Below are 26,808 nucleotides of genomic sequence, written 5' to 3'. Positions count from 1 at the left end.
TACTCCACACTACACTTCCAGCACTGCTTTGCTAGAGCATGCATGCACTAAAACATTAGGCCACAATTTAGAATTCTGCCCGAAAGATAAATCATTTTCCAGTTGGGAAATCGGTAATAGGTGTCCCAATGACATTAGGGTGGTGGTGTCAGAGACCATGAATGAGATTCCTCTTCAATGGGTGATGGAGAAAAACACCCCAAACCTGAGGGGGAAGGGCACTCCCCTACTCAGACTCTACTGCAGAAGTTCCAGAAAGACCTGAGGCTGCCTGCTCTGCCACAGTAAGAGGTAACTGGGGAAGTCTGGGTCCCTTTAAGTAAAGCAGCACTTTGCAGTGGGGGCAGGATTAACAATTAGGCTGCACCTGCCACTGCTCCTAAGGACTGCATTTCCATTTCTTCCTTGCTGAAATAACTTTAGAGCTTTGTGTCTGCTTTCCAGACTGCCTTTTCATGCAGCCTAACTGGGCTGCACTGTCGGTCAGGTGTAGGGTTTGCCCATCACTTGTTATGGATGTTGCAGGGTGGAGCCACTATGAGCTGATTGTTTTGGTACATCACCCAGTCCTTAATATTTCTTGTTGAAGTCATAGTTCACCACTTCCTAGTGTTAAGAAAGTTTTGTAGGATGTCTTGTGAGCTTCAGAGATAACGCACATCTAAAAATGCACAAGTGACTTCTGTATGTAACTCTCTGTTAAAGAATGTTATTGTGGATTGGCCATCTGCCTTTCCCAATCAGAGGTACGCTGACTAAGAGGTCTAGGTTCAGTGTCTCCTTTTCTCCAACCTGCAAAATGGCATCAGCTCTCAAGTTGTGCTTAAACAACACCACCCTTCACTGCTGCCTTTAACCCTTCATACAGGTAGAAAGTTACTAAAGGAGAGATTTTTACTAGTCCAATTAGCAGAGGTATTTGCAACTTTGTGTGTTTATAGGTTGTTGCTGTTGCTTTCACTTTATCCTCTGGATTTCTATAAGCTGTATTATATAAATGAGCTTTAGCAGTATATCGGAGATGAGGGAGGAGTGAGAGGGAGGTAACTTTTCTACCATCTTTCATGCAGTTTGATCCAGCTTGTTAACACACTTGGTTGCTATTGTAATTAATTATTTAATCCTTCTCCCTCGGTGCTATAATATCAGCCCCCATTTCTGCTGAGATTCACAGTTCTTAAGTTTTCCTGTGAGCACTTCATGCTATCTTGAAATGCAGCGTGGACTAGAGAGTTTAGAAATTAGGGTTTTAAAGGGGACACTTTGGCATCCGCGGTTTCCTGGCTTTTCTATTTATCTCTTTCTAATGCTGCCTGAGGGGTCAATCACATCCAGATTGTGATGTGCACCAAATATGGATTGAGAGCTGCAGTACAACTCTCAAGTGTGCAGTCATTCCTGACGACAGCAGGGAATATAGCCAGTTTTTATTTTATTTTCCTTCTTATCAGTCCATTACTGCACTGTATCTCCAGTTTTCCCTAGCATATTTTTCTTGCATTCATTCATTAATTTTTTTAATCAATATTAGCCTGGCTCCAGAGAGCTCCCTTTTCATTGCCTTAGTGTGGGGGTAGTGAACATGTGGCCCTCCAGATGTTTTTGAAGTCCCATCAGTTCCAACGAGCATGGCCAGTTTTCAGGGGTGATGAATGCCCTAGTTCAGTAACATCTGGAGGGTCACAGGTTCGCCACCTCTCCTCATGTTTTCTGTCGGTCTGTATCTGGGCAGGTTTTTCTAAATTAGGCAAGGACAAAATTCTAACCTCTGACATTATTACAGACCCTCCAAGTGTCCCTATTTTCCTGAGATGTCCCTGATTTAGAGAAGGCTTCTCGGTTTCTGATTTGATCCCGGAATATCTCACTTTTCCTTAGGTAAAGGTAAAGGGACCCCTGACCATTAGGTCCGTCGTGGACGACTCTGGGGTTGCAGCGCTCATCTCGCTTTACTGGCCGAGGGAGCCGGCGTACAGCTTCCGGGTCATGAGGCCAGCATGACTAAGCCGCTTCTGGCAATCCAGAGCAGCACACGGAAACGCCGTTTACCTTCCCGCCGGAGCGGTACCTATTTATCTACTTGCACTTTGACGTGCTTTCGAACTGCTAGGTTGGCAGGAGCAGGGACCAAGCAATGGGAGCTCAACCTGTTGCGGGGATTCGAACCGCAACCTTCTGATCGGCAAGTCCTAGGCTCCGTGGTTTAACCCACAGCACCACCCGCGTCCCTCCACGTTTCCTTAGGATGTCCTTATTTTCATTGGAGAAATATTTGTGGGTATGGTATCATCAAACCTCTGAGCCATCTGAAGGCAATCCTGTATAGGGAGGGTTTTTCATGTTTAATTATGTTTTTCAATATGTTGGAAGCTTCCCAGAGTGGCTGGGGCAACCCAGTAAGATGTGTGGGGTATAAATAGTAAAATTATCATTACGGAATGGGATGTCCCTATTTTCATCGGAGAAATGTTGGAGGGTTTGTGTTTACTTCAGCCTTTAGCTACTGAACAAGCACTGTAAATAATAGAGTATCCCTGTGCTTTTGATCGAGTCATTAGACCTTACATCCACAGGGAGCCTTGGGCCTTGGCTGTTAAAGCTTTGCCCCTGCTCGCTTCTCCCAAAGGCCTTTGTACTATGTCAGAAAGCCTGTGAACACAGCAAGTTCCCCCTCAGGCTATGTTTGAGGGGGAGTTTCTTTTCTTCCCCCATGCCTGTCAGATCCATTGTAGGCTCGCTGCCTGACTTCCAAGACTCTGCTTCTGCAGAAGTTTGTGTGAAATATTATCTCCCAAGGCCTTAAAGCAGACATGGAACCTCGAGAGGCCTCAGCACTACGTACGATGTGTTGCATCACGATGTTCGCACCAGGTCTTGCTGTTCAGAGTGGGTGAAGATGCTTAAATCTGGCCCACATTCAGCCTAATAATAACAATAACAATTTTATTATTTGTACCCTGCCCATCTGACTGGGTTGCTCTGGCCACTCTGGGATGTTTCCAACAAATATAAAAGCCTTATTTTAAAAAATCTGGACTTCATAATATTTTGCACTTGTTAAGCAAGTGGTTGTGAAAGGTGGAGCTGACGACCAAAAGGAAGACATGAGTCACTCTGGCCTGGGCCCAGATAGGACTCTTAACACAACAGCAGGGGCAGCCTTATTGTTAGGCAAAGAGTGAGTAGGCTGCTGTAATAGGCCATTGATTTGGGGCATCATAAAATGGCAGGAAATTGCTATTTGTTTTATTTTTATTGTATTCCCCCCCACCACCAAGTAGGTGGAGGGGCACCTTAGCTTGGATAGGGGTATAGGCAGGGGGTTACATTTACTACTCCACCTCAGGCGGGAAAACGTCTCGAGCAGGCCCTGAGGGCCAGTAGAAAATTTGGCAGCCATTACTGCTGTTAGGGCAAGCAAATGTGAAGGAGTCGCGTAACTGTTTGTATCTTGTGATATAAGTGTGGAAGAAAGCTTGAGCTTCCTGTTTTGCAGAACTGGCACTGGGGGGGGGGGGGAATGCAGGGGAGCCAAAGGGCTCTCTGCAGCTGATGCCTCCACCAATTTATTTTAGGACCTGATGCTTAGATGGGGGCTACAGCTGCCTAGCCTAACGCTTCTCTTCCCAGAGCAGGGCTGAGACTACTGGGCAGCTGGAGCTACACGGCTGCACTTCCCTGAGGCTGCTACCACCCATTCTCACCATTGCTCACTGTTCCTTCTGCGCACAAGAGTGGTGCTCTGGACATGGGAGGGCATGTTGCTGAACTGCAACAACCATCAGCCTCAGAAAATGGCTTATCTTCTGAGTTTACACCAATAAAACTCGGAGACAAGAGGAGTTAGGAGTCCATTGTTTATTGCTAGGCAATAGGTTACAGTCGAATTGTTTCACAAAACTGCAACACCACCCGGTGGTCCCGGTAGGAGTATTTATAAATTTCAAACAAAGCATTTCAATTTCCACCAATCATATACATCATTACCTCATTTCATGTTTAATACACATGCACAATAAGCATTAGCAATTTCTGCTGATTCAGTTCTGATTCCCACTGCTTTCTGTTAAAGTTCTAACTTCTCTTACACTGTGTTAGTATGCATGTTGGGAACCTGTGTTACCCGTAGCCATTTGCACCATTGTATCAACTTATGTTCTAGCTTATGAGCTGTATCTTTGTGATTCACATATTAGCTGTACTTCTGCCCCAGTATGTGTGGGGCCCCAGCAACTTGCAAAATCATCGGTTTCATAAAGCAACAGGTTACCATAACTTCTCTATTAGAAGCACACTCAAGGATTTATAGGGGTTCACATCATCATATTTATTGTGGCCCTTTGGGCCACCACCACACAGCAAACATGGCTAATGGCAAGGGGTGATGGGATTTGCAGTTCAGCAACATCCCACACCTGGTCTACATTGAGTGGTAGTGTCTTTTCATGTGTTCAGACAGGGCTTTTCCCAGCCCTACCTAGGGATGTCAGTGACTGAACCAGAGGCCTGATTGATACCTCCTGATTTGTATCTGGTCATCCTAATTATTAGTGCTGTTACTCCTTGGGGGATGGCTCCAAGAACAAAATTTGTGCCATGCCAGAACACCACTAAGGTTTGTCTTGTCCTGGTTCTATGCAGGGCTTTTAGAAGAAATCTGTGTGAATCCTTAAAAATCCACAGCGTGGTTTGTTTGTATTTTGTTTTTTTAAAAAAAATGTACACATTAAAAACAAAGCAAAACCTTACGAGGTGGTACTAGTTGTGTGTGCTTACGAGGTGGTCCTGAGTCTTGAGGAGGAAACTGAATGTAAAATGTTCATAGGATTCCCACTTGAGAGTGATGGAACGTCAGCAAGATTTGTCATTCGCAGGAAAACTTGATGCAAGGATTTCAGCACACATCGCAGCAGGAAACATATGTTTCAACTTGTCATTGTATACAGGCTGAATGTGCTTTTCAAACAAAAAGAAAAGACAGACAACCCTCAGATCACCTTGTATGCAAATCTGTAAGATTTGGGGATACTTCAGTGTGCATGTTCCAAACTGCCCCTCTGCTCCAATCCTCACATTGCTCTGGGCCAGGCATAGGCAAACTCGACCCTCCAGATGTTTTGGGACTACAACTCCCATCATCCGTAGCTAACAGGACCAATGGTCAGGGATGATGGGAATTGTAGTCTCAAAACATCTGGAGGGCTGAGTTTGCCTATGTCTGCTCTGGGAAGATTAGATCAGTTGCATTCACTTCCGAATTATGGCTTGGCAGATTCTGCCTCCATGTGCCATTGAGTTGAACCAGGGCCTAGGGTATTAATTCCAAAATATCGGAGATTCCTACCCTGGTTGTAACAATAGCACTGTTATAACCAGGACAAGTGAAAACATTTAAATGTATGGATAGGCCTTTGTAGAAATGAATCTATAACCCCAGCTGCTTGTTGATTTCATGGCACTGAATATATATATTTACAGCAAAATGACAAAACTCTTAAGTGAGGGTGAGGTTTAAAATGCCAGTTCTGTACAACAGCATTCTGAAGACCTACTTAGAGAAATTTGAAATTGCTCACATTAGTGTCTAAATATTTTATTGCATTTTAATTTGCTTTATTATGTTGTATGATTGCCCTGAGTACCTTGGCTTCATAAATAAAATTAGAGTTGTGCTGAAAGACTTTGCTGCATAAAAATTAATGTTTTAATGCTTGGGGACTTATAAAAAATTCAGCAGAGTTTTTTTAAAAAATAAAATAAAAATCTGCTAATGATGGGGAGAGGGTCCAAAAACGTATGACTTCAGGTAATCAGATGTGTTAGGTCAGCAATCTCCAGTACACATATGTTTTAAATGAAACATTATAGTAATATTAAAATAGTGCTATATTCCAAAACAGCAACAACAAATATGAACCCAAATAAATTTCCTCAAAATTAAATTTGAGGAAAACATACCCATGGGTAATCATTTGTATTGAGACCTTAGGTCATTCATTCCAGAACAGTCCTATAACCTTCAGCCTTCGAGATGACTACAGTAATGTACTACAGTATTCTGTAGACCCATACTAACAATACTTAATTCTACAGCAAAGTTAACTTGAGAATGGACAGGGGTACTACTTAGTCACATTCCAGATGTTAAAGAGTTCTTGTATCTTTAAATAAGTGCATAGAGAAAGCAATTTCAGCAGCAGCAATTCTCTTCACCCTTGCCTGATGAGCAGCACCTGCATAAATTCCATCTTCTTCTCCCAACTATAAAGCTGAGGAGTCAGATTATCAAGCTCTACCCTATGCTAGTAACCCCTTTTTAACATCTAGATCAAATAATGCTATGGAAGGTCTCCATTTTCCTATGGCTATCTCAAAGTTGCTGTGGGTTGGAGTATGGAGTGCTGTAGAGTTGAAATACATGCGTATGTATTGCAATATGTTTGTATATCTAGAAAGTGGGTTGTGGGGTCATCTTTGTTGTTTGCTGTTGGCTGTCAGTGAGGAGGATGGAGATAGTCTCTTGGCTTTTTAAATTTTTCCTTGCTAGCGTGGTATTTTGTAGGCTCAGCCTACCTGTGCCTCTGCTACCCCAGACCCTCTACACTGTACCAATTATGTGTACGATCCCCATAAATCTCATTACCCTCCAATGCTGTATTGTCCATTAAATTTAGCGGTTATAAACATTTGGAGAAGTGACAATGCTTGTACTGAGACTTGTTCCAAAGTCCTGTAACCTGGACGTGTAATGAACCATTTGCAAGTGTGCTTCAGTTCAACATGCCAGAACCACTGAGGGCAAAACAAATCCTATTAATCCCCCTTTATCTATTTTTTTATTTAAAAAGCGTATGAATTTGTTCTTTGAAGGGCAGCACTGTGACTTACTTTCATATAAATACGTTACTTTGTAATACGCTGTGTGGTAAATGTTTTGCACAATGGACCCCCTAAGCTATTTTCTCCTTTCCCCAAGTCTACTGAACCAGCCTTCAGTAATTAATACACAAAGCTTTGCATATTAGTCTTGGCTTTGTCTCCCTCACACCTATTTGTCTTGGCATTAGAGCACTCTCCCCAGCAGTAGCTAAGCTGACCTGTGATATTTCACAATCTGCTTAACTGATCTCTGAGAAAGAGTTAATTATAGCTCCCCCACCCCACCCCTTCTTGCTCAAACTTGGTTGGGTATTATAATCAGAACTGTAATTATTCATGCTAATTGCTTGTTTGGGGAGTTGGAGTGAGGAGGGGAGAGCGCTAGTCCTTTACATGGGTGATTAGTTGATTGGACCAGGTTGCACTTCAGTAGAGCTGGACCTACTAATCTGAGGGGCTGCCCTGTGCTTGGGAATAGGGAGATGCTGAAGTAACCCAAGTCCTGTGAAGGTGGAACGTGCCAGGTCAGACTGATGTTGCTTCCTCCCCTGGGACTGAAAAAAAAGAGCATGCACTTCTTGCAGACCTTCCTCCGGTGGAGGGCACTCAGAGGTATTTGCACTTTTGACGGGCCCTTTTCTTTTTGTTCTGATGGCTTAATCACCTTTGTAATGAAGGGATGGGATGAGCTGCTCAGTGTCTTGCCTGAGACTTCCTTTTAAAATGTGCCGCAGCCTCATACCGGAGGGCTGTATGTAACAGGATAATACGCTCCTGAGGTATTGATAAACCAAGGGTGCTTATATTTTGTTGATGAGCATGGCAAATCAGCATGTCATTTGAGCTCATTGAGGCTGTATGAACAAGCATGGGGGTCCTGTTCTTTCATCACTGTAGACATCTGGTGGGCTCCTAATGGTTGTAGATGGAAAAACTACCTGAATTTCTCTGTGACTTTTTTGCATCTCTAATGAGATGATTAGCTGTACGGGTAGGGGAGGAAGGGGGAGAATTTGCTATATTAGTGTAATGAGGTTTTTTTCCTCTTGACAATCTCCTCTTTATGTATTTCATGGCTGAACACATGAATGTTTCTGTGTATTGGGCTAGCATGAAAAATTTGAAAGCTGGTTGTCTTGTAAAAATGGTAGCTTATTAACGAGGAAAGGGGTGGTTCTTCAGGTTCTAGTCAAAAGTGGAGAAGCTATATTAAAAGACTTCCTGCTGGATTTTTAAAATTGAAACATTGCAGTGTGTATTAATAGTACTTGTTTTCTCTTTATACCTCAAAGTGAGAAATAACTGTGCATGGTCTTAAGAACAGTGAGTGGGGGCAAATGTCTCCTACCCTCCCTAAATGGTTTCCCTGGTAAATAAGTGTCTGCTTCTAGTTGGTACATAAGGACTCTAATGCAGGCTTGTCATTGTTAGTGGGTGTTACTCTGCCTAAAATGCTTAAAGCTACAATTAAAGCCCACGTACCTATTGAACTCAATCAGACATACATAGGAGGGTTAGTTTTGTGTGTGGAGAGAGAGAGAGAGAGAGAGGTTGTGGAAAAGGAAAATTATTTGGGCATGCATAAAACTACATGGTAAGTCTAACCCTTAAACAGTTTACTCAGAAGTAATGATTTTAAAACTGGTGAGAGACTATTCTGGTATGCTTCAAGATTGCAGCCAAAGTGTACGGTTTTGCAACCCATATTTAGTCCCATCAATCTCAATGAGATCTAGAGTAATAGTGCTTGTGATCTGCAGCCAATACCTGTTATCTAGAAACTATTTCAAGCTTATGGTGATGAAGACGGTAATCCGGGAGGGATATATAGGACTGGACACAAGAGAAAATGTCATTATTTTTTTGAAACAAGAAATACTTGCAAACAGGTTGTACTTGCCTGCCTCTGCTTTACCTTTTCTTCCTTTTTAAGGTCTTTGAACTGCCCCTGCACCTTTAGGAAAAGTCTGGTGTTTATAAACTAAGCAGATGAGGGTTTTCTTGGCATGCAGAACCAGAGATGGGGAACGCGTAATTTCCTTACCTTTTGTATATCTGACTACTCTTCAAGCACCGAAGCAAGATCAGAAACTTTTTCTTGCAACTGCCATTACTTTGACTGCCGTGATTGTGTGTATTTTATGGCACAAATTATGGATGTATTCAACATAGAGGCAGGGTTAGTGAACCTTCTCTAAAACAAAATAATGGTGGGGTTTTTCTGTGCTGGAAATGCCTGTGATGCCTTTTTAAAAAGGGATACTCTTTTATTTTCTGTTCATGAGAATATCTGAGTGGTAAGCAATCCATCAATTCCCCCATAAAAATGAAGGGTTGCTCTTCTTTCTAGAGGTTAAGAATTATTACACCTGTCACTTGACTATCCAATCATTGGAGTGACTTGCATAATTATGTGTTAATGTGCTCCATAACTTTCTCAGAATTTACTGCCTAAATAATACAGCCTTTCTTCAGAGTTCTAAGACGCTCTTGTCTCTCATTTTCCTAGTAGCAACACTGGCTCTCCCAGGGAGGTGTAGAGCAGTGGCTTTGTAAAAACTACAGACAGGAACATCAGGCTGCGTGCAAAGGTCTTGAGGCTGCATGACACAAATTGTTGTCCATATGGAAAGAGATAAAATGTACAGTTTATGTGTTGGTAGGAGAGCAGAGGATGATGTGTTTGAGGAGCCATGCTGCAACTTGGTTTGCCTTGAGGCAACAGCGTTTCAGCCATATCCAGGTGTTCTGAACAGGGATTGGGTAAATGTACAAGGAGGAAAAAACATGCATGAATGCACCAATTTCACCCCCATCCACATTGCCCTCTGTGTTGCAGGGTGACAAGCTATCCACCTACGATTAATGGTTTGCATGCCCTGGCTAAGCAACTAATTAACTTCAACAAGGCGAAGGGGTCTTGCTGCTTCTGCTTCGTAATGCCAGGAAATAGAACAAAAGGCTTTATTCCTGGTTGTGTTTGGAGAGTGTAGCTTAACATTAACTATGGTTGGTTTCAACAAGCAAGCTGTATTAATGAAGGGTTTGAAGTTGGTTGTAGGGGATGCGGAAGGCCAAGAGGACGTTGAGGCTCATTCACATAAAACTAAACTAGGTCCAGGACACTAACTACGGAGTAGAGATAGCTCAGCCGGTAGAGCATGACACTCTTAATCTTAGGCTATTCCACATTGGGCAAAAGATTTCTGCAACACAGGGGATTAACTAGGTAACCCTCATGGTTCCATTGAACTGTACAGTTCTACGATTATATCTAAACATGACGTTAATATATGGTTTGAAGTTGACTTGTTTTTAAACTAACTTGTTTCTTGTGCTTGTTTATGGAGTACGGAGCTCCTTCACTCTGTTACTTAGAAGGAAGAAAGAACTGTCTTGCTTTTTAGAGCAAGAGGTTGAAGAGACTGATTCTTCTATGATTCTAGTTGAATCCCTGCCAGCATTGGCTCTATCTGGAAATTAGTCAATCCCACACTGAACAGCATAGGAGCAAGGAGTGAGCCCATGCCGAGCAGTCCTGTAGGCAGTCTTCTTGTGTTCGTCGTACGGCGAACTGATGGTGGTTTCTCCTCCTGGGCAACTTGGCTCCTTCAGCAGGATGAGAATAGTGTGAGACAAGGCTGCCCTTGCATCCTGTAGCAAATTCACCGAGACCGATATATTTGCCTGAAGATGTACATGAAACTTAAGATATTCTCACTGGTCCCATTATGAAGCATGCGGATAAGAAAGCTTTTGCCATGAACTCTTGTGCCAAACTAAAGTTTGCTGTTGAAATATTGAACTTTAGTTGGGATGGGAGGCCTTCTGATAGCACTGATAACCCTTGAAATACTTTTTCATTTTGTGACACCCCATACAGTGTAAGTTCTTTGCATGCATGTTGTAGAAATCATAGAAATGTGTTCATCTGGCTGGGGGTGGCAACGCAGGAGCTGAGAAAGAGCTTCCTTGCCCAATGGCAAAACGGTAGGAAGGTGGATTTTCAGAGTTATGTGAAACATTGACTCTACTTGCTAAATAAGTCCATTACTAGGATGAATGTCTTCTTGCATGCTAGGTCTCTAAAGGAGCCCAAATAAAGCTGATGAAGTATTTTGAATCAACTGGAGCTGTGACTTAGAAGAGAATCTACTTGAATTTCATCGGGGTGACACCAAATTTGACACGCACCCTTTACACCTTAATTATAACTATAGTATTGAGACGGAAGTATTGATGGATCTCTGTGCCTTAGGCTGACATTAAATAGTGCTTTGATGAGTTTTAAGGGAGATGTGACTTTAATTGGGAAGGAATAAAGGACATTCCTGTTAAGTATCTGCAATCCCAAAGCATCCAGTCTATTGCTGGCCTGTTCCCTGTAGTGGTTGTAAAGGCTGCCTTTTCAAATAATAATGAGAGGACAAACAAGTGGCTTATATCCCTTGCAAACATATAAAGTAAACGATAGCATCCTCTTGGTTCGGCTATTAAAAAATACTGTGAAATTGTAAGTGGTTTGGTAAAGGGGCTCAAGCAATATGGTAAGGAAGTAAGCTACTGCGTATGGGAAGGTACTTCTCAATGGCTCAAGTTCTACCATTAAGAACGCTTGGGTTAATAAAGCCCCTTTCACACATCAATCATATGAGGCATTTCCACATGACTATGGGGCAGTGATGCACTAGTCATGCAGCAAGCCCCACACACTCTTCCACATGTTGGGCATAGCCATATCCCAGTGGGAATCCCATGCGCTTAGAGTTCATGAGCCGTAGAAGCCTATATAAATAGAGCTCAGTGTGTTGGCATCAGGGAGCATGGCAGAGACCCTGGTGACCTCAGTGGCAGGACTTGGGGTACAGCCCTGCTGTCCTGTGAGCATGTGGAGACTTCTTCAGGCAATTAACGTGGCACAAATGAGGCTTCGGGTTTTGCTCACATCAGTAATAAGGGCTTGTTCAAACAGTTTCTCTACCTAGCAAGCAGCTGCAGCCCTCTTTTGGCTATTTGCACACACCTGTGATCTCATGGGGGAAGTGATAATCTGACTCCTTCTGTACACAGATACAGCCAGAGCTATTTCCTGTGATCACGACAGCTGGAAAGAGAGTCATTGGGATCATGAAAACTGTTGCAGGCACCTATGCGTACAGCCTGGCTAATATGCCTCCTGGGGCTGGAAGCTGGGAGTCCCAACGACATCTTGAGGCAACCCTGGCTCTTTTTATCCCCCCCCCCCACACACACACGATTGTCTCCTGGGACAAACGGATGCCAACAATTCCTTTGTCAGCTGTCAGTCATGAGTGTCTTTTCACCCAAGGAGGTAGGTTGTGAATTCTGCTCCGACAGCAAAAGAAGCATCCTGGACTTCTCCATTTGAAATGTTTTGTCTGTCTGCCAACATTCAGTCAGCACCATCTTCAGGACCTTTAGAAGTTATCTCTCTGGTCGTAGGCAGTAGGTGAGGGTGTATTGTTTAATGCACATATATGAATGCACAACTGCTATTTCACATGGTTGTGAGGCTTATGTTGTGAATTGTTAAGGCTGTAGGATAAACGCCTTACTGTGTGTTTTTTTAAGAAAACAAAACAAAGCAGAACAGGCTACCTCAAAGTGAATGACTACAACAGACAATAATCCTTGATTTGAGAAGATTGATTTTAAAATCAATGTCCCTAGTTTTCCATCCGTTATATTTTTATGGTATGCTTTTCCATTTAGGGTAGCTCTTCAGCTACCCTAAATTATTTCATTCTAAATTAATGGAGAATCTAGTTGCCGTCTTTTGAGTTGTTGGGCAAGGTGTGTATGTGAGAGAGAGTGTGGGGTCTTATTGTCTAATGGAGAGAACCCTCTGCTTCTGACTTAATCTGAGAATACTATAAAGTGATTGTTGATGTTGGAAGACAAAGGATGCCTTACGGGTGGGAGAAAATTCCATAGCCAAGGAGAAAAGAGGAGAAGCTGCGTTTAAATCTCCAATGGCTTTTTGCAGTCTTAATTTCTTCCTTTTCCTGGCAAAATTAATTAGATGGAAAGCTATGTTTGTCAAGAGTTATTGAGTTTGACAGGCCTGAGACAGTGCTAATTTATGTAGTTACTTTTATATTTAATGGTCTTGGACATCTATTTTTAAAAGACAGGAAAACTGTCCTACAACAATGCAGTGGACCAGAAGTGGGGGACAGTGTAGCTTGAGGACTCTTCCTCCCCCCACCCCACAGCAGCAGTAATCATATCATCTACTGGAGCCCCAGCGTACTTGCTGTACCAAGTGATTGAGATGGCAACAAGGCTTTCAAGTTTTACTATTCTTGTGACCAGTTAGCACTGAGGAAACTGGAGAATAAGACAAACGGTCAAGCAGGGGCTGGATGCTTCTTTCCTGTGATGGCTTTCCTACGTAGGTCAGTGGTACTTATGTACTCCCAGGTAGCTACAAATTAGATTGCAATAATGTAATATGTGAATCCCGGGTCTCTCTAGTCAAATACATGGCATGTATCGTGAATCGTTCTTGGGCACCACTTGAGAGAAGTCAGAATACAGTGGTACCTCAGGTTACATACGCTTCAGGTTACAGACTCCGCTAACCCAGAAATAGTGCTTCATGTTAAGAATTTTGCTTCAGGATGAGAACAGAAATCGTGCTCCGGCGGCGCTGCAGCAGCAGGAGGCCCCATTAGCTAAAGTGGTGCTTCAGGTTAAGAACAGTTTCAGGTTAAGTACGGACCTCCAGAACGAATTAAGTACTTAACCTGAGGTACCACTGTAAACTATATCCAGAAGGTGTCCATGCTGTAGCTCTCAAGGGTAATAATTAGAGATGCATTAATGGCTTGCCCTTTACTTTCTCTTGTCAATTGTAGAAGGCTAGAGAGATGTATCTCAATGGATCTTGGGATGAAGATCCATTGTTGTTGTTAGCCGCCCGATTGTTGTTAGCCGCCCTGAGCCCAGCTTTGGCTGGGGAGGGCGGGATATAAATAAATTTATTATTATTATTATTATTATTCCTAAGGACATTGGAAAGTGTGCCTGAGATTTCCAGTGCTCTGCTGTGGCTAACCTCCATTTTAAGGGCAGGCTTCAAAGATTCAATTCTCATGGTTTCTCATAACCAACAGAACATTCTGTGATATCTCTCCAGCCAAACCATGTTGTTGTTGTTGTTGTTTAGTCGTTTAGTCGTCTCCGACACTTTATGACCCCATGGACCAGAGCACGCCAGGAACTCCTGTCTTCCACTGCCTCCCGCAGTTTGGTCAAACTCATGCTGGTAGCTTTGAGAACACTAGTGTGTGTGTATTTCAGTGTCTACGAATTGTTGGCATCAGCCATGCAAAAGTTGAATAAGAGTAATTATTTTAAAGTGTGATTGCACTGGCCACGTTCCCAAGAAGACAGGTCTTGATAATAATGGTTTTGCAGGTGCAGTGAGGGAGGCTATAAACACTGTGTGTAATGGCAAACTGATTAAATGCTTGGGATGAAGAGTGTATGTTTGGAACTGAAGATTTCTTATCGTACTTGGTGAATAGAAGGTACTCAATTGCCTTTTTGAGTAGCCAAAAGGTGTAAAACAAAAATGGCTAAAAAAAAAAGTGAAGAAATGACAGCTACTTATTTTCCCCAAAATAATCTTTATTATATATTGATATAAACACCATGTAGAGAAATGGGAGTAAGGACAAAATCCAGATAGTTCAGCACTCTTCAAGTCTCGCTTATTTTCAATGGGAGAGTGATGCTGTATATAAGTTTGAGGTGGGAAAACTACACTCTTGACATTTTCTAGTTATAATCTTGCTGGTTGCGGGATAGGTTTTTTTCTGCCCAGAAACAACTTGGAAGAAAATGCCTTGTGCCGCTATGCACACATTCTGAAGCATAACATGAGATTAGCGGTGTTTTGAAAAGGATTTATACATGAACTTTGGTCGTTTTGATCAAGAATCAGACTGCCTCCTGCATCAAGTGCCTGCTTATGTCAGAGCTGTTCATGCATTGCTGTCTTACGTACGTTAAGCACACGAAAGTATCAAACTCCATGTTGTGTTCCATTTCTGCAGCACAATTTTATAAGCATTGATTCATAATAGTTTTTATTCAGTCATATGCACTGTTTGTAACTGTCTTGGTGCCGGTTCCTTTAGGACTCCTGAAATATGCATGCATATATTGTGTATAATACGCAGCTGACTTGTTAGCGGAACTGGGAAAATCTTAACCCTCTTCTCATCGAGATTAAGGAATAAGAACAAAATCCATGTGGATAAGCTTGACATCGGAGCTTTCAGAAAATGCAATCCCCAATGGAGACAGTAGCATGGGAAGTGGTGCCAGGGCGTCTTAAGCATATCCGGCACCGTGGTGCAAAGATCCCTCCGCCCCTGCCCCCCCCCCCCGTTTCCCAGAGTTGCCAACCTTTTTTAGGGAGGACGGCGCTGCTGGTGATGCAGCCAGCTTTGCGGGGCTGGAGGAGGCGGGCAGCAGCTGGAGGGCAGCTCCTCCGGTGGGGAAGAGGCAGAGGCAGAGGCTGGATGCGGCGGCTTCTGGCTCAGCTGTATGCTTCATGCCATGGTAGCCACGGCAGGCAGTGGCTCTGGGCATGGTGCTGCTTTGGCGCGGCATAGCGGAGAAGGGCGAGGGCGGCGAGCTGGTGCCGGGAGGCACCGTGTCCAGCCTCCGCCTCTTCCCTGGTGCCCTCCAGAACTTGGTGCCCTGCGCCACTAGCCTCTATGGGTAAGACGCCCCTGAGTGGTGCCTATATTGGGCACATGCAGTTTTCGGTGTGAGCTGGGGAATGCAACACGTGTGCAGTCTGCTGCCCTAATCTACTACTTAGCAGAGTTGGAAAATCCTGGAAAGGAATGGGAGGCATCAGTGCTGCTTCCTACTGTGCAGGGCCTATAGGGAAGGTTATAGGTTGTGCAAAGGAGGTATGGATCCTCAAAAATCCCCACGGGCGCTCTGGAAATAGTGGCTACACTAAAAGTGGAATTTTAAAACGATAACTTAAATATGTGCTTGACCAGCCTACCTCCTTGATGCAGAAATGTAGTGCAGCATGGAGTTTAATTCTTCCATATGCTGAATAAAGAAATAGCAATGCATGACCAACTCAGACATAAACAGGCACCCAGTGCTTTATCAGAATGGAACAACCAGATTCAATGTATGAAACATTTTTGCCACTGAGTTTCATAGGATGCTTGGCTATGAGGTAACTAATTTTCCTTCAGGCTACCCAGCCCTACTTCTGTTCAATCACCTTACCATGCTCATAGCAGTTAAAGGGAGATTTACGTTTCAGGATCTGAATGCAGATGAGCATTTGTCAAAATAAATTTTGGTTTGGAAACGGCAGATGAGATGGCCTATGGTGGTTGTTAAACTCATGGTACAAGCAACTTGCAACTAGGATGGTGGAGAAAATTGATTTGGTTCTCATTTAAAGGGGAACTTACAGAATTTGCACTTTCGGGGAAGACTACACAAACTGAAACATTCATGCTTGGAAATTGACACTTGCCTGAATTTTCACAATGCTGTTCTCCAGCCAAGTAATGTGTACAGAAATCCATATGCTAGGATAAAGTGTTGATAAAAATGTATATATTAGTTAAAATAACATACAAGCACGCATTATATTAGGGGAAATTGCTTTGCAAATATGTGTACGTTAGGAGAAATTAGCACTCATTATTCCTTTTGCTTGGTTTTCTTTCTTGAACTTAACATTTTACCCAGTGACCTATTTGAGCTTGTACAAGATGGCTGCTCAGGTCACATTCATTTTCACCTCATTTCATGTGTATAATGCATACCCAAAGGCTCTTCGGCTCCCTTTTGCTCATCAGGAGTTCCTCTTTCTTTACCAAGGCTAAATGAGACTGCTGCGTGTCTGTGTGTGGGTTTAAAAACTAGAATAAATCTAATCTCCAGTATAATAACATTAGCCATTTTAATAAGTACTCAGTAGAGTAGACCACTTTTTCCCCAGCTAAAGGCATATGCTGCTCCCTAGTGGTGCATGAAGTACTGCAATGAAAGAAAAACACGAGGGAAGAATTGAGAATCACTTTCTATCATAGGCTACCAGATCAGAGATGGATTTGGGAATAACATTTTGGCTAGGGATATGAATGAATGACAAAGGCAAGCCATCTTTCATTGTTTTGTGGGGAGGTTGGTGGGAGGAGAAACTTTCAGCTTAGTTCTTCAGGACGCTCTTTTCCCACTTGACTAGATGGCATCCACCTGTGAAAGGAATTTTGAGAGATTTTCCTCTATCCCACAATTCCTCCCATGAGAAATAACATACCTTATAGAAAGGAAGAGGGAAATGGGTCTGGGAAAATAAATGTATGGCAGACAAGAGTAGCCTTGCGCTCTTGACCTGAACATTGTCACTGCTGTACACCCAAATATTTGGGCAGGGGGAGAGAGAGAACTTCTGGGCGGCTTTTGCCATTTGCCGAGAGACAATGCAGCCAGAATCACCACTGACACAGGTGAGGGAGGAAGACAATTCCATCAGCTTTCTCTTCCACAGGTCAGCTGTCTAAGAGGAAAAACTGTCTTCCTGGTCCTGATCTTTTACCATTTTGGGGGTGGGAGAGGAATTTTTCCATATTGGGTTTGCTCTCCCAGATAGAATCAGTGAGAGGGCCATTTTGCTAGTGATTTCTATAAACTATTATGGGCATGGTTTTGGCTAATGAGCAGGGTAGGAATGTCTTTATATATATGGCTGAGATAAATATGACACTCTGTGGCGATCACACAGGGTCCCCAGATGTTTGACAGTCTATTGATCCCTGTGCCACCACTGTGATTGCCTCCTTGCTGCCACCAACCCGTTTCTCTCGGGTACACACGGAGTCCAGACAGTTGTTAACATTAACAAATAATCAAGTTTATTTTATAAGCATAAACAAGTTGATGCGTTTCAGTTTATTTTTCTTGGCAGTTTCTTAATCTTAGTTTCTTTACTGACCTATACGTTCCTAACAACTTCAAACTGATTATCCCAACTATCTATCTGACTCCACCTAACAGTTCCTCTCACTCTCTCACATTAAAACTAGACCAACCCACAGACTTATCCTCCCTCTTCCTTCTCCAACTCCCAACTGACTTCCAAACAACTCCAACTCTAACTCAAACTCCTCCCCTTGGGTTCCCACTGGCCAATCACTTCACACTCGTTTAACCCTTTCCTTATGACCCACCTATGAGGGCAAACGCCACAAACTCCTTTTTGTCTTTTTTTTTTTTTAAGCTGCAGGGCTATTCAAACTTATTTATCAAATTGGTTGATTGGCTAACACAGGCCCCTCTTTACCTAACTTACAATCAAGTTACACAGCAATGCTCTCCAACCCAGAATAGAATGATTAAAAAATGTGTACCTTTCTGGAGAAATATTCTACAAAGTCCCAGCCTATCTGTTAGGCCTTTTAACTATACCATGATAAATTGCTAAAGTTCTTGGAGAGGAAGCTGCAGACTATATTATTTCTGAGCCTTCTTAGGATTGTGAGCTCAAGAGACAATTAAGTTATCGGGAACTGAGCCTTATTAATGATACCAAATCTTTATGAGAGAACTGGTCACCCTTTTTTATAGATTCAGACTGAATTGTAACAGTTTGAGCCCAGTTTGAAGGATTTTGGACAAATGTGTTAATAGTCTGAAGATGTAAAGGATTATTAACAGTAAAGATAATGACTGAGACGGGTATGCGTAGAGCCTCTATTCTGGAACTCATTCACTTTTAAACTCCAGTTTCCGATCGATTCTTGCCTTATATTACAGAAAATGATTCAAAAATGGAAGTTGGCTAAGACCACTAGTTACTTCATACGCAAATTTGCAGATAGTACTCATCTTCTCAAATTCTTCAGGATGCTCCTTCCCCACTTCACTAGATGGCATCCATCTGTGAAGGGAACTTTGAGAGATTTTCCTCTAACCCTCAATTTATCCCATGAGAAATAACATCTCTTATAGAAGGGAAGGGGAAAGTGGGTCTGGGGAAAGAATAATGGCAATCTTTGGCAATATCTGTTTCTCCAGTCTGTACCCTGGTGGTAGATGATAGTTCTAGTTGCAGTGCTTGCTTATTCCTATTAGGAGAGCCTGGTTGGACTTCAGTCCCTAGCAGCCTTCCGTCCCAGTTAAGGGATATCTACTGGGGCCAGAGACCAGAATCCACTCATTAGATTTCACTAGTATCCAGATGTCTCCCCTTTTTAGCTTAGTCACAGTGTTCTCCTCATTTTGTTCTTTTGTTTAAACCCTAATAGTCACAAGAGGGCAGAGTTGTCATATAGCTTCTCCAAGCTCTGTAATTTCCAGGGAATCCGCCAGCTATTACCTGGAGTATGGGTAGGCAAACTAAGGCCCGAGGGCCAGATCCGGCCCAATCGCCTTCTAAATCCGGCCCGGGAATCAGCGTGTTTTTACATGAGTAGAATGTTTCCTTTTATTAAAAATGCATCTCTGGGTTATTTGTGGGACATAGGAATTTGTTCATCCCCCCCCCCCAAAAAAAATATAGCCTGCCCCCCTACAAGGTCTGAGGGACAGTGGACTGGTCCCCTGCTGAAGAAGTTTGCTGACCCCTGAGGAGCTTCTATAAGAACGGACATAGCAACAGCCAAATGCTGTATTGGCCCCCCAAAAGCAACTTTAATCTCCTGAGTGAAATTTGCATAAAACAATTAAGTGCTGACTAAAATTTTGGCTCTTTGTTTTTTTCCAAATATGCCAACTGATTCTCCTAGTTTGTACAAGTTCTTGCCCTGGCTAGTCTCCTGTGGGAACATAATGCATAATCCTTATTGGCCGCCAGGGCTTGCAGTTGAACTGCATACTTCCACAGTGATATACCCACAATGAAACAGCTGGGCAAAGTCTGCCCCTATCCGATGAATGGCTGCTAACTAGAACAGGGTGCTCTGTATTTGCTAAGTGGGAGCATAATAGTCTTAGGAAAACCATGGAAAATTCCTTTGCCAGTTCAGCTTCTTTGAACCCTGTACTGCTAGTTCATTTCTCAATTTCGTTAATGTTCTTACTGGTTTCCCCTTGTCTGCTTTCTCAGTTTTTTTTTTAGTTTTTTTTTGGTTCTATTAAAGCTTTGTTGTTGTTTATACAAGAGTATAGATGCTAGATAGTTTTGGCGCTAATGAGAATCTGGGTTGTTTTTAAAAGACATTGATAAAGCTTTTGTGCATTTTGTAAAAGCAGCATTGAAGTTGCTTATTGCGACATCCTCCATGTGTTGCTTGCAGATAATATCGGATAATATATGGAGAGTGTCCCATGTCACTGCCAGACATTTTCATGTAGAATGAGCTGATCATCTACATCCTGCCACAATCAAGGTTTGCCAGAGGGGAGCTCTTGAGTCTGCCTTGTAATCTGTTAGGTTATTTAGTGCCTAATGGGAATTGACTAATCAAGTCTGTTCCTATTTCTTGTTGCTTTCAGATATAATTCACCCATAAGTCTGTCCTATCATACTTCCCCCCCGCCCCTTAATCTGAACAAAATTCCGCATTTAAGCAAACATTTGCCGTCCAAGTGTATTTCTAAATACCCCCCCTGAAAATACACATTTTATTTTGTGTATGTAGTATTAGGCATTTTATTTTGATACTATTGTGTTTTATCCAAGGACTCTGTAAGAACATTTGGGACATGCAAAATCTGGTGGATAACCGAGTTCTGATGGACACATTTAGTCTGGGAGATACAGATCAAGTCAATTTGTATCACAGTTCACATAAATCAAATTCCTCAAGGAACCCTAGTGCCTACTTGTATTTTAAGCAAAATTACCGTATTTTTCGCTCTATAACACGCACCCGACCATAACACGCACATAGTTTTTAGAGGAGGAAAATCCGTAGGCATGCCACCCGTAGGCATTCCCTCCATAACACGCAGAGACATTTCCCCTTACTTTCTAGGAGGAAAAAAGTGAGTGTTATGGTGCAAAAAATACGGTAGTTATTGAATGCAACATGGCAGAGTAAGATGCAACAGCTCTTCAGTGGGTCCTGCCCCATTCTTGCTCCGAAATGGAAAACTGAATTTGGCTCTTGTGCACCAAATAACTAAATGGTTTCTCTTACCTTGTTTCACTGACTGTTGGTATAGTATGGCTAGGATAGAAGATGCAATTCAGAGATCCTTCCCACCCCATTTGGTTTGTTCTGCAGTTGGGTCTTCTGCTACTGTCACATTTAACTTCAGCTGCCACAGTTAATCTCAGCTGGAGTCTGCTTACTTGGTCCATCTAGACCCAAATGAACCTTGGCATATGCGCATATTCCATCCCTGCATCTCCTTATCACAGAGCAAAGATGAGCATGGAGCTCCTGACGTCTGGAAATGAGAAGTCTATTGGACGTGGCAGGGCAGAACAGGACACCGAATCTGGGATTGCTGCTGGCAGGCAACAGGCCCCTTCCCAAATGATATTTCAGTATGCCATTTGCTCACTCATGAGGCTTTGAATCTATCCTCTGAGCTGCTAATGTGCACATAGACTTGGAGTGGATGAAGCCTTTCACATTGGCTCTGAAGGAAGATAGGTGCGATGAACCAGGTAGTTCAAGGGGGGACGGGGGTTGCAGAGGTAAAGGAACAAAATCAGTCATTTGTGTACAACACTGTGCAAATGTGTCTTGAAATGCAATGTGCGGGTGAGGGGACAATCTTGTTGCATTTTAAGCTATTAATTATGTACATAGCCTTCGTGTGGCCAAAGCCTTTCACATTGGCTCTGAAGGAAGATCTTGGATAACTCTGGGCAAATCTGATTAAAACAGGAAAGTATGGCCTCTAGAACTCCATTCCTAGCAATACCCAAGGTTCATGGTTTATAGCCTTTTAGACCTGCCACTAATTCAACTGAATCACTTCTCTGATAACTATCATGGCTTCACTTCGATTGGGGAGGTCTAAATTTGGTTGCTTGGTATGTGTAATGCTTGCAGATAACTGTGCTCCAACTAATCTAGCTGCCAGACTGTCAAACTGGTCTCTGGTGCATCGGTGCTAATCAGGCATAATAAACAGATGAACATTTCAGATTTCTTCTTCTAATGAGGTGACAGTGGATGTATCTTGCCATTAACCTTCTTGCCGCACTGTAATTATTCAGTTTTTGATCAGCTGGATGCTAATCTATTAGAAAGTAGGAGCTGGGGGAGGAGGAAATAAGGGTTTAATAGCATTTTGGGAATTGAACCTGCTTTAAAGCTGAAGCGTTAATCCACTTGCATAAGAAGGGCAGTGTGGCTAAAGAATCCTTATTTGCCAATGAACTGAAGGTAAAAATTAACTTGGAGAAAATGGACAGTTGTTAATTAAAATGTTCAGTATTTCTACCTATCCCTGTTAAAATGCTTATCTTAATCTCCCTTATAATTTCAGTGGAGAGCTTTTGAGCAGTATTATCTCCCAACTTGGGCTGCATCATTCTTCATATGATGTTTCCTTTCAGAGCTTGGCTTGAAAAACACCAAATTTCTGTACAGTGCAAGCGAAGTTTAAGTTCCTCTTGAACACTGGAGAAGTTGACTGAAAGTTTATAGAGATTTTCGGTGTCTGGTTCAGTCTTCACCAATCTGGCACCCTCCAAATGTTTTGGGCTAGAAACCCCATCAGCTATAGCCAGCACTGGCGCTGATGGGAGTTGTAGTCCAAAACATCTGGCAGGAGTACCAGGATGGCAAAGAATGATATGGAACACATTGTTATGGCTAAAGCATACCTTGCTCTGCTCATGAGCACTGACAGGCTGGACACATAATATTTAACAGAGCCCTGAAATGCAGCAGTTGTTTTAAGACCACATATTGATATGACTGGCCCTAACTATAAAGGTAAAGGTAAAGGTACCCCTGCCCGTACGGGCCAGTCTTGACAGACTCTGGGGTTGTGCGCCCATCTCACTCAAGAGGCCGGGGGCCAGCGCTGTCCGGAGACACTTCCGGGTCACGTGGCCAGCGTGACAAAGCTGCATCTGGCGAGCCAGCGCAGCACACGGAAACGCCGTTTACCTTCCCGCTAGAAAGCGGTCCCTATTTATCTACTTGCACCCGGGGGTGCTTTCGAACTGCTAGGTTGGCAGGCGCTGGGACCAAGCAGCGGGAGCGCACCCCGCCACGGGGATTCGAACCGCCGACCTTTCGATCGGCAAGCCCTAGGCGCTGAGGCTTTTACCCACAGCGCCACCCGCGTCCCAGGGCCCTAACTATAGAGCTTCCTAAAAATCAACTCTACTAAAATTTGTTCCACATTTCCCATCTAACTATATTCACCCTACCGTTATTTATTCACTGATTGCTACCAGTCTTTGCTGGTCTTCCTTGGTTAACATATTGTTTTCATACTCTAGAAGGATGCTAGATCATAGCTGCAAACACCCCCCACTTTCCAGTAGGATTATTTATGGTAAGGCTAATAGTACATGGTAATAAACCTGACACGTAGAGGATTTTTATTGGCCAGAGGACTAGGTATGAAGTGCCTTGTCCCTCCTCATGACTAGCAGAAGTCTGAGGTATGTAATTTCAGGGTTTAATCTGGTTATGAACTTAATTTGCTCTGGAGGTCCGTTCTTAACCTGAAACGTTCTTAACCTGAGGTACCACTTTAGCTAATGAGGCCTCCCGCTGCCGCTGGCGCACGATTTCTGTTCTCATCCTGAGGTAAAGTTCTTAACCCAAGGTACTACTTCCAGGTTAGCTGAGTCTGTAACCCGAAGTGTTCGTAACCCGAGGTGTTTGTAACCCAAGGTACCACTGTATTTTAAGAGGTGATACAGCAGGCACAGCGAATGCCCCTTTTGTGTTGGTGCACAGATCTCTTCAATTCTCTCAATCATGCCACACTGGGCCTGTTTTTTCAGGGAGCCATTCTTTGGAAAGCTATAACTTGTTACCATTGCACAGTGTGCCTGCTTTGTGGTTTGATGTGGTGGTGATGAATCATGGTTCCAATTTGGCAGGCACCATCATCTCCCAGAAAGCCACTAGTATTGGTTGGCTGGTTGAAGTGCCAGTAGGACCTGGTGGGCAGCACTGCTGCATGAGGGAAAACTTGCTCTGTCTGGTCTGTTCCTGGGCTATTTGACTGCTTGGTCTGCAGCTTCAGCATCACTTTACTGTCACCATCTTCCCACCCACCCTTCTTCTATGTTTTCAGTTGCTGTGGACAACTGTTGATCACCAGTTCTTGGAGCTGGGAAATAATTTTACTTGTACCTTAATTGGCCTTATGTTTTGAGGTTTTCTCACATTCCCAATAGCAAGGATGTGCATTCACTTGTAACTATTTACTATTCTGGCATGAGAAGACACCAGGCAGTTTCCTTAGCCTGGGATCCACTAAGGTGTGGCACCTGGTTAGCCCTAGCAGAGGGGTCTGGGGCAGGCTGCCACATACCCAGGTTGTAGGCAGGGCCCACGAAGAATGGTCCATGCTTCTGGTTGGCCAATGTGTGAGCAGGATGCTGGATTAGATTTTGGCTAATCCAGCAGGGCTCTTCTTGTGTTCTAAATAAAAACCCTATGTTCTTAGCAAAAGTCCCATTTTCACTGCTCATGCTTGCATGCATTATATTTAGCTGAATAAGAACTGAAGGTACTTTCTCCCTCCTTTTTAAAAGGCGGTGTTTAGGGAAAGTTGCCTAGGGATTTAAATGGTAATGTGATGGGGACCTGAAAGGAAAAGACTCTGCAATTAGTAAATCTCTCCTATTGTGACAGCTCTATTATTAAACTGTCATAAATGCAAGTCTGTTAATCAGCTGTCTGCTCAATTCCCCCCACGCTCACTCTTTGCTAACCCCCTCTTGATTTTGCACTCTAAAATATAACCTGCTTTAGCGCTCGACTCTCCTGCAGAGGGAATCCTTTGTGAAGCTGAAGTGCATAATGGGGAGCAAGAAGGGGGAAGCCCCATGAGCTGTCAAACTTCTCTCTCCCCTCTGAAGCTTTCAGTGTCTCCCTTTGAAGCTGGAGGAAATACAGTGTAGGAGCCTGGTCTGTTTAAGCTCAAATTAAGCTTTTGCCCTTGAGGAAGAAAGCGGGGAGGAGGGACAGGCTAACAAATTGATGGTCTTTACTACATTATACCTTTTTGCCCGAATGAAATGAGTGAGTTCTACCAAGGCTATGGGTGTTAATAATCAATCTGACTTAATAAAATGTGCTAACAAATCTCCTAATCCCCGGAATAAAACCAAAGCAAAACAGAGGAAGCGAAAACATGCAGCATCATGGCCAGGAACACAAATGAAATCTCTGGTTTCCCATTCCAGCTGATGGGGTACAGTTATCAAGGAGCATACTACTCCCACATGAAAACAACGCAACTATGCTGGCTTCCCTTGTATTTCTGGTCTCAATTCAAAGTGCTGGTTAGGGCTTTAGAAGTCATTGCTCCTACATACAGCCTGCTCAGATGTTGAGATCTGTTGGAGAAGTTCTCATGTTCTCTCACCAAACAAGGCAGACAACAGGGAAGCCTGCATTTATGGAGACTGAACTGTTAGAATCCAGCACTAAAAATTTGTCAAAAATGTATAATTTGCTGCTGAAATGGAATACACAGGATGAAATGGTCAAATCAAGCATGATTAAATGGGCTCAGGACATTGGTCATAACATTATGTTTGCTGACTGGGAGAAGTTGTGGACCACCGGGATGAAATTTACGGCATGTAATGCCTTAAGAGAAAATATTATGAAAATGATATATAGGTGGTACATAACCCCAGTCAAGCTAGCAAAGATTTACCATTTGCCTGATAATAAATGTTGGAAATGTAAAGAAAAGGAAGGTACATTCTTTCACCTCTGGTGGACGTGCCCGAAGATTAAGGCATTCTGGGAAATGATCTATAATGAACTGAAAAAGGTATTTAAATATACCTTCCCTAAGAAACCAGAGGCCTTTCTCTTGGGTATTGTCGGCCAAGGGGTGTTAAAGACGGATATAACTTTTTTTATGTATGCTACAACAGCAGCAAGAATACTCATTGCGAAGTACTGGAAGACACAAGAGTTACCCACCCTGGAAGAATGGCAGATGAAGGTGATTGATTACATGGGTTTAGCAGAAATGACGAGCAGAATCCGAAACCAGGGAAGAGAAGCAGCGGAAGAAGAATGGGAAAAATTCAAGGACTATTTAAAGAAATATTACAAAATCAATGAAAGTTAGAATGATGTTGGATTAGAAAATAAATGGTTACTATTAGTAATGGATAAGACAAAGAGAATAAGGAAGAGTAAATTAAATTAAAATAAGGGAAGATTTGTTGAAAAATTGATTAGAAATTGGAATACAGAAAAGGGAGGTATGAGGAAGTCGGGGAAGAAAGGTATAAGAAAATAAGATTTGAAATTGTACTTGTTTTTGTTTTTGTTTGTTTGTTTGTTGTGTTTATTGTGTTGTATTGTTATGTTTTTGTGGTTTTAAAAATTTCTTAATAAAAAGTATATATAAAAAAAGGAAAGCCTGCATTTATTCCATTTATCCTGCATTTATTCTGCTAATTTAAGATGCCTTGCTTTCCTGTTGCATGTCTTGAGCACCTATGGTTGGAGGCAAGATATAAATTGGTAACAAATAAATAATGAAAGGTGCATTTTAAGAGAACTACTACTAAGTTATGTCCCCTTTGCCCCCCTTTTCTCTGTGATGGATATGCTAATTGCAGCTGTTTTAGTGCCATATCCCAAGGAAAATGCATTAGTCTGGTTCTGCCTCATTTTTGTCTCCTTTTCTTAAACAATCCTACAAAAGACCATAATGGATGTTCTTTGTTCTCATTCCCATGCTTATATAAATATACAAAAGAGCTCTCTTATTTCAGAAACCAGA

The 26,808-nt window shown here is 42.7% G+C and overlaps 1 protein-coding gene across 4 annotated transcripts in view; it reads left to right on the top strand.

The window, feature by feature from the left end:
• GRIP2 (glutamate receptor interacting protein 2) overlaps positions 1-26,808 on the top strand; it is a 371,385-nt gene that overhangs the window by 218,791 nt on the left and 125,786 nt on the right. The window contains exon 1 of one of the 4 annotated variants that reach the window (XM_053378053.1): positions 7,352-7,491. The exons of 2 other annotated variants lie outside the window; for them this stretch is intronic. In XM_053378053.1, the coding sequence (XP_053234028.1) occupies positions 7,413-7,491 (79 nt within the window). In that variant the 5' untranslated portion in view covers positions 7,352-7,412. Of the gene's footprint in view, positions 1-7,351; positions 7,492-26,808 lie in introns of those variants that run through there. One more of the 4 variants, XM_053378052.1, reaches the window with a different exon arrangement.

The sequence above is a fragment of the Podarcis raffonei genome, chromosome 2 (assembly GCF_027172205.1).
Source record: "Podarcis raffonei isolate rPodRaf1 chromosome 2, rPodRaf1.pri, whole genome shotgun sequence".
Lineage (NCBI taxonomy): Eukaryota > Metazoa > Chordata > Lepidosauria > Squamata > Lacertidae > Podarcis > Podarcis raffonei.
The sequence above is the reverse complement of the archived record's forward strand: the minus strand, read 5'-3'. Positions and strand labels throughout refer to the sequence as shown.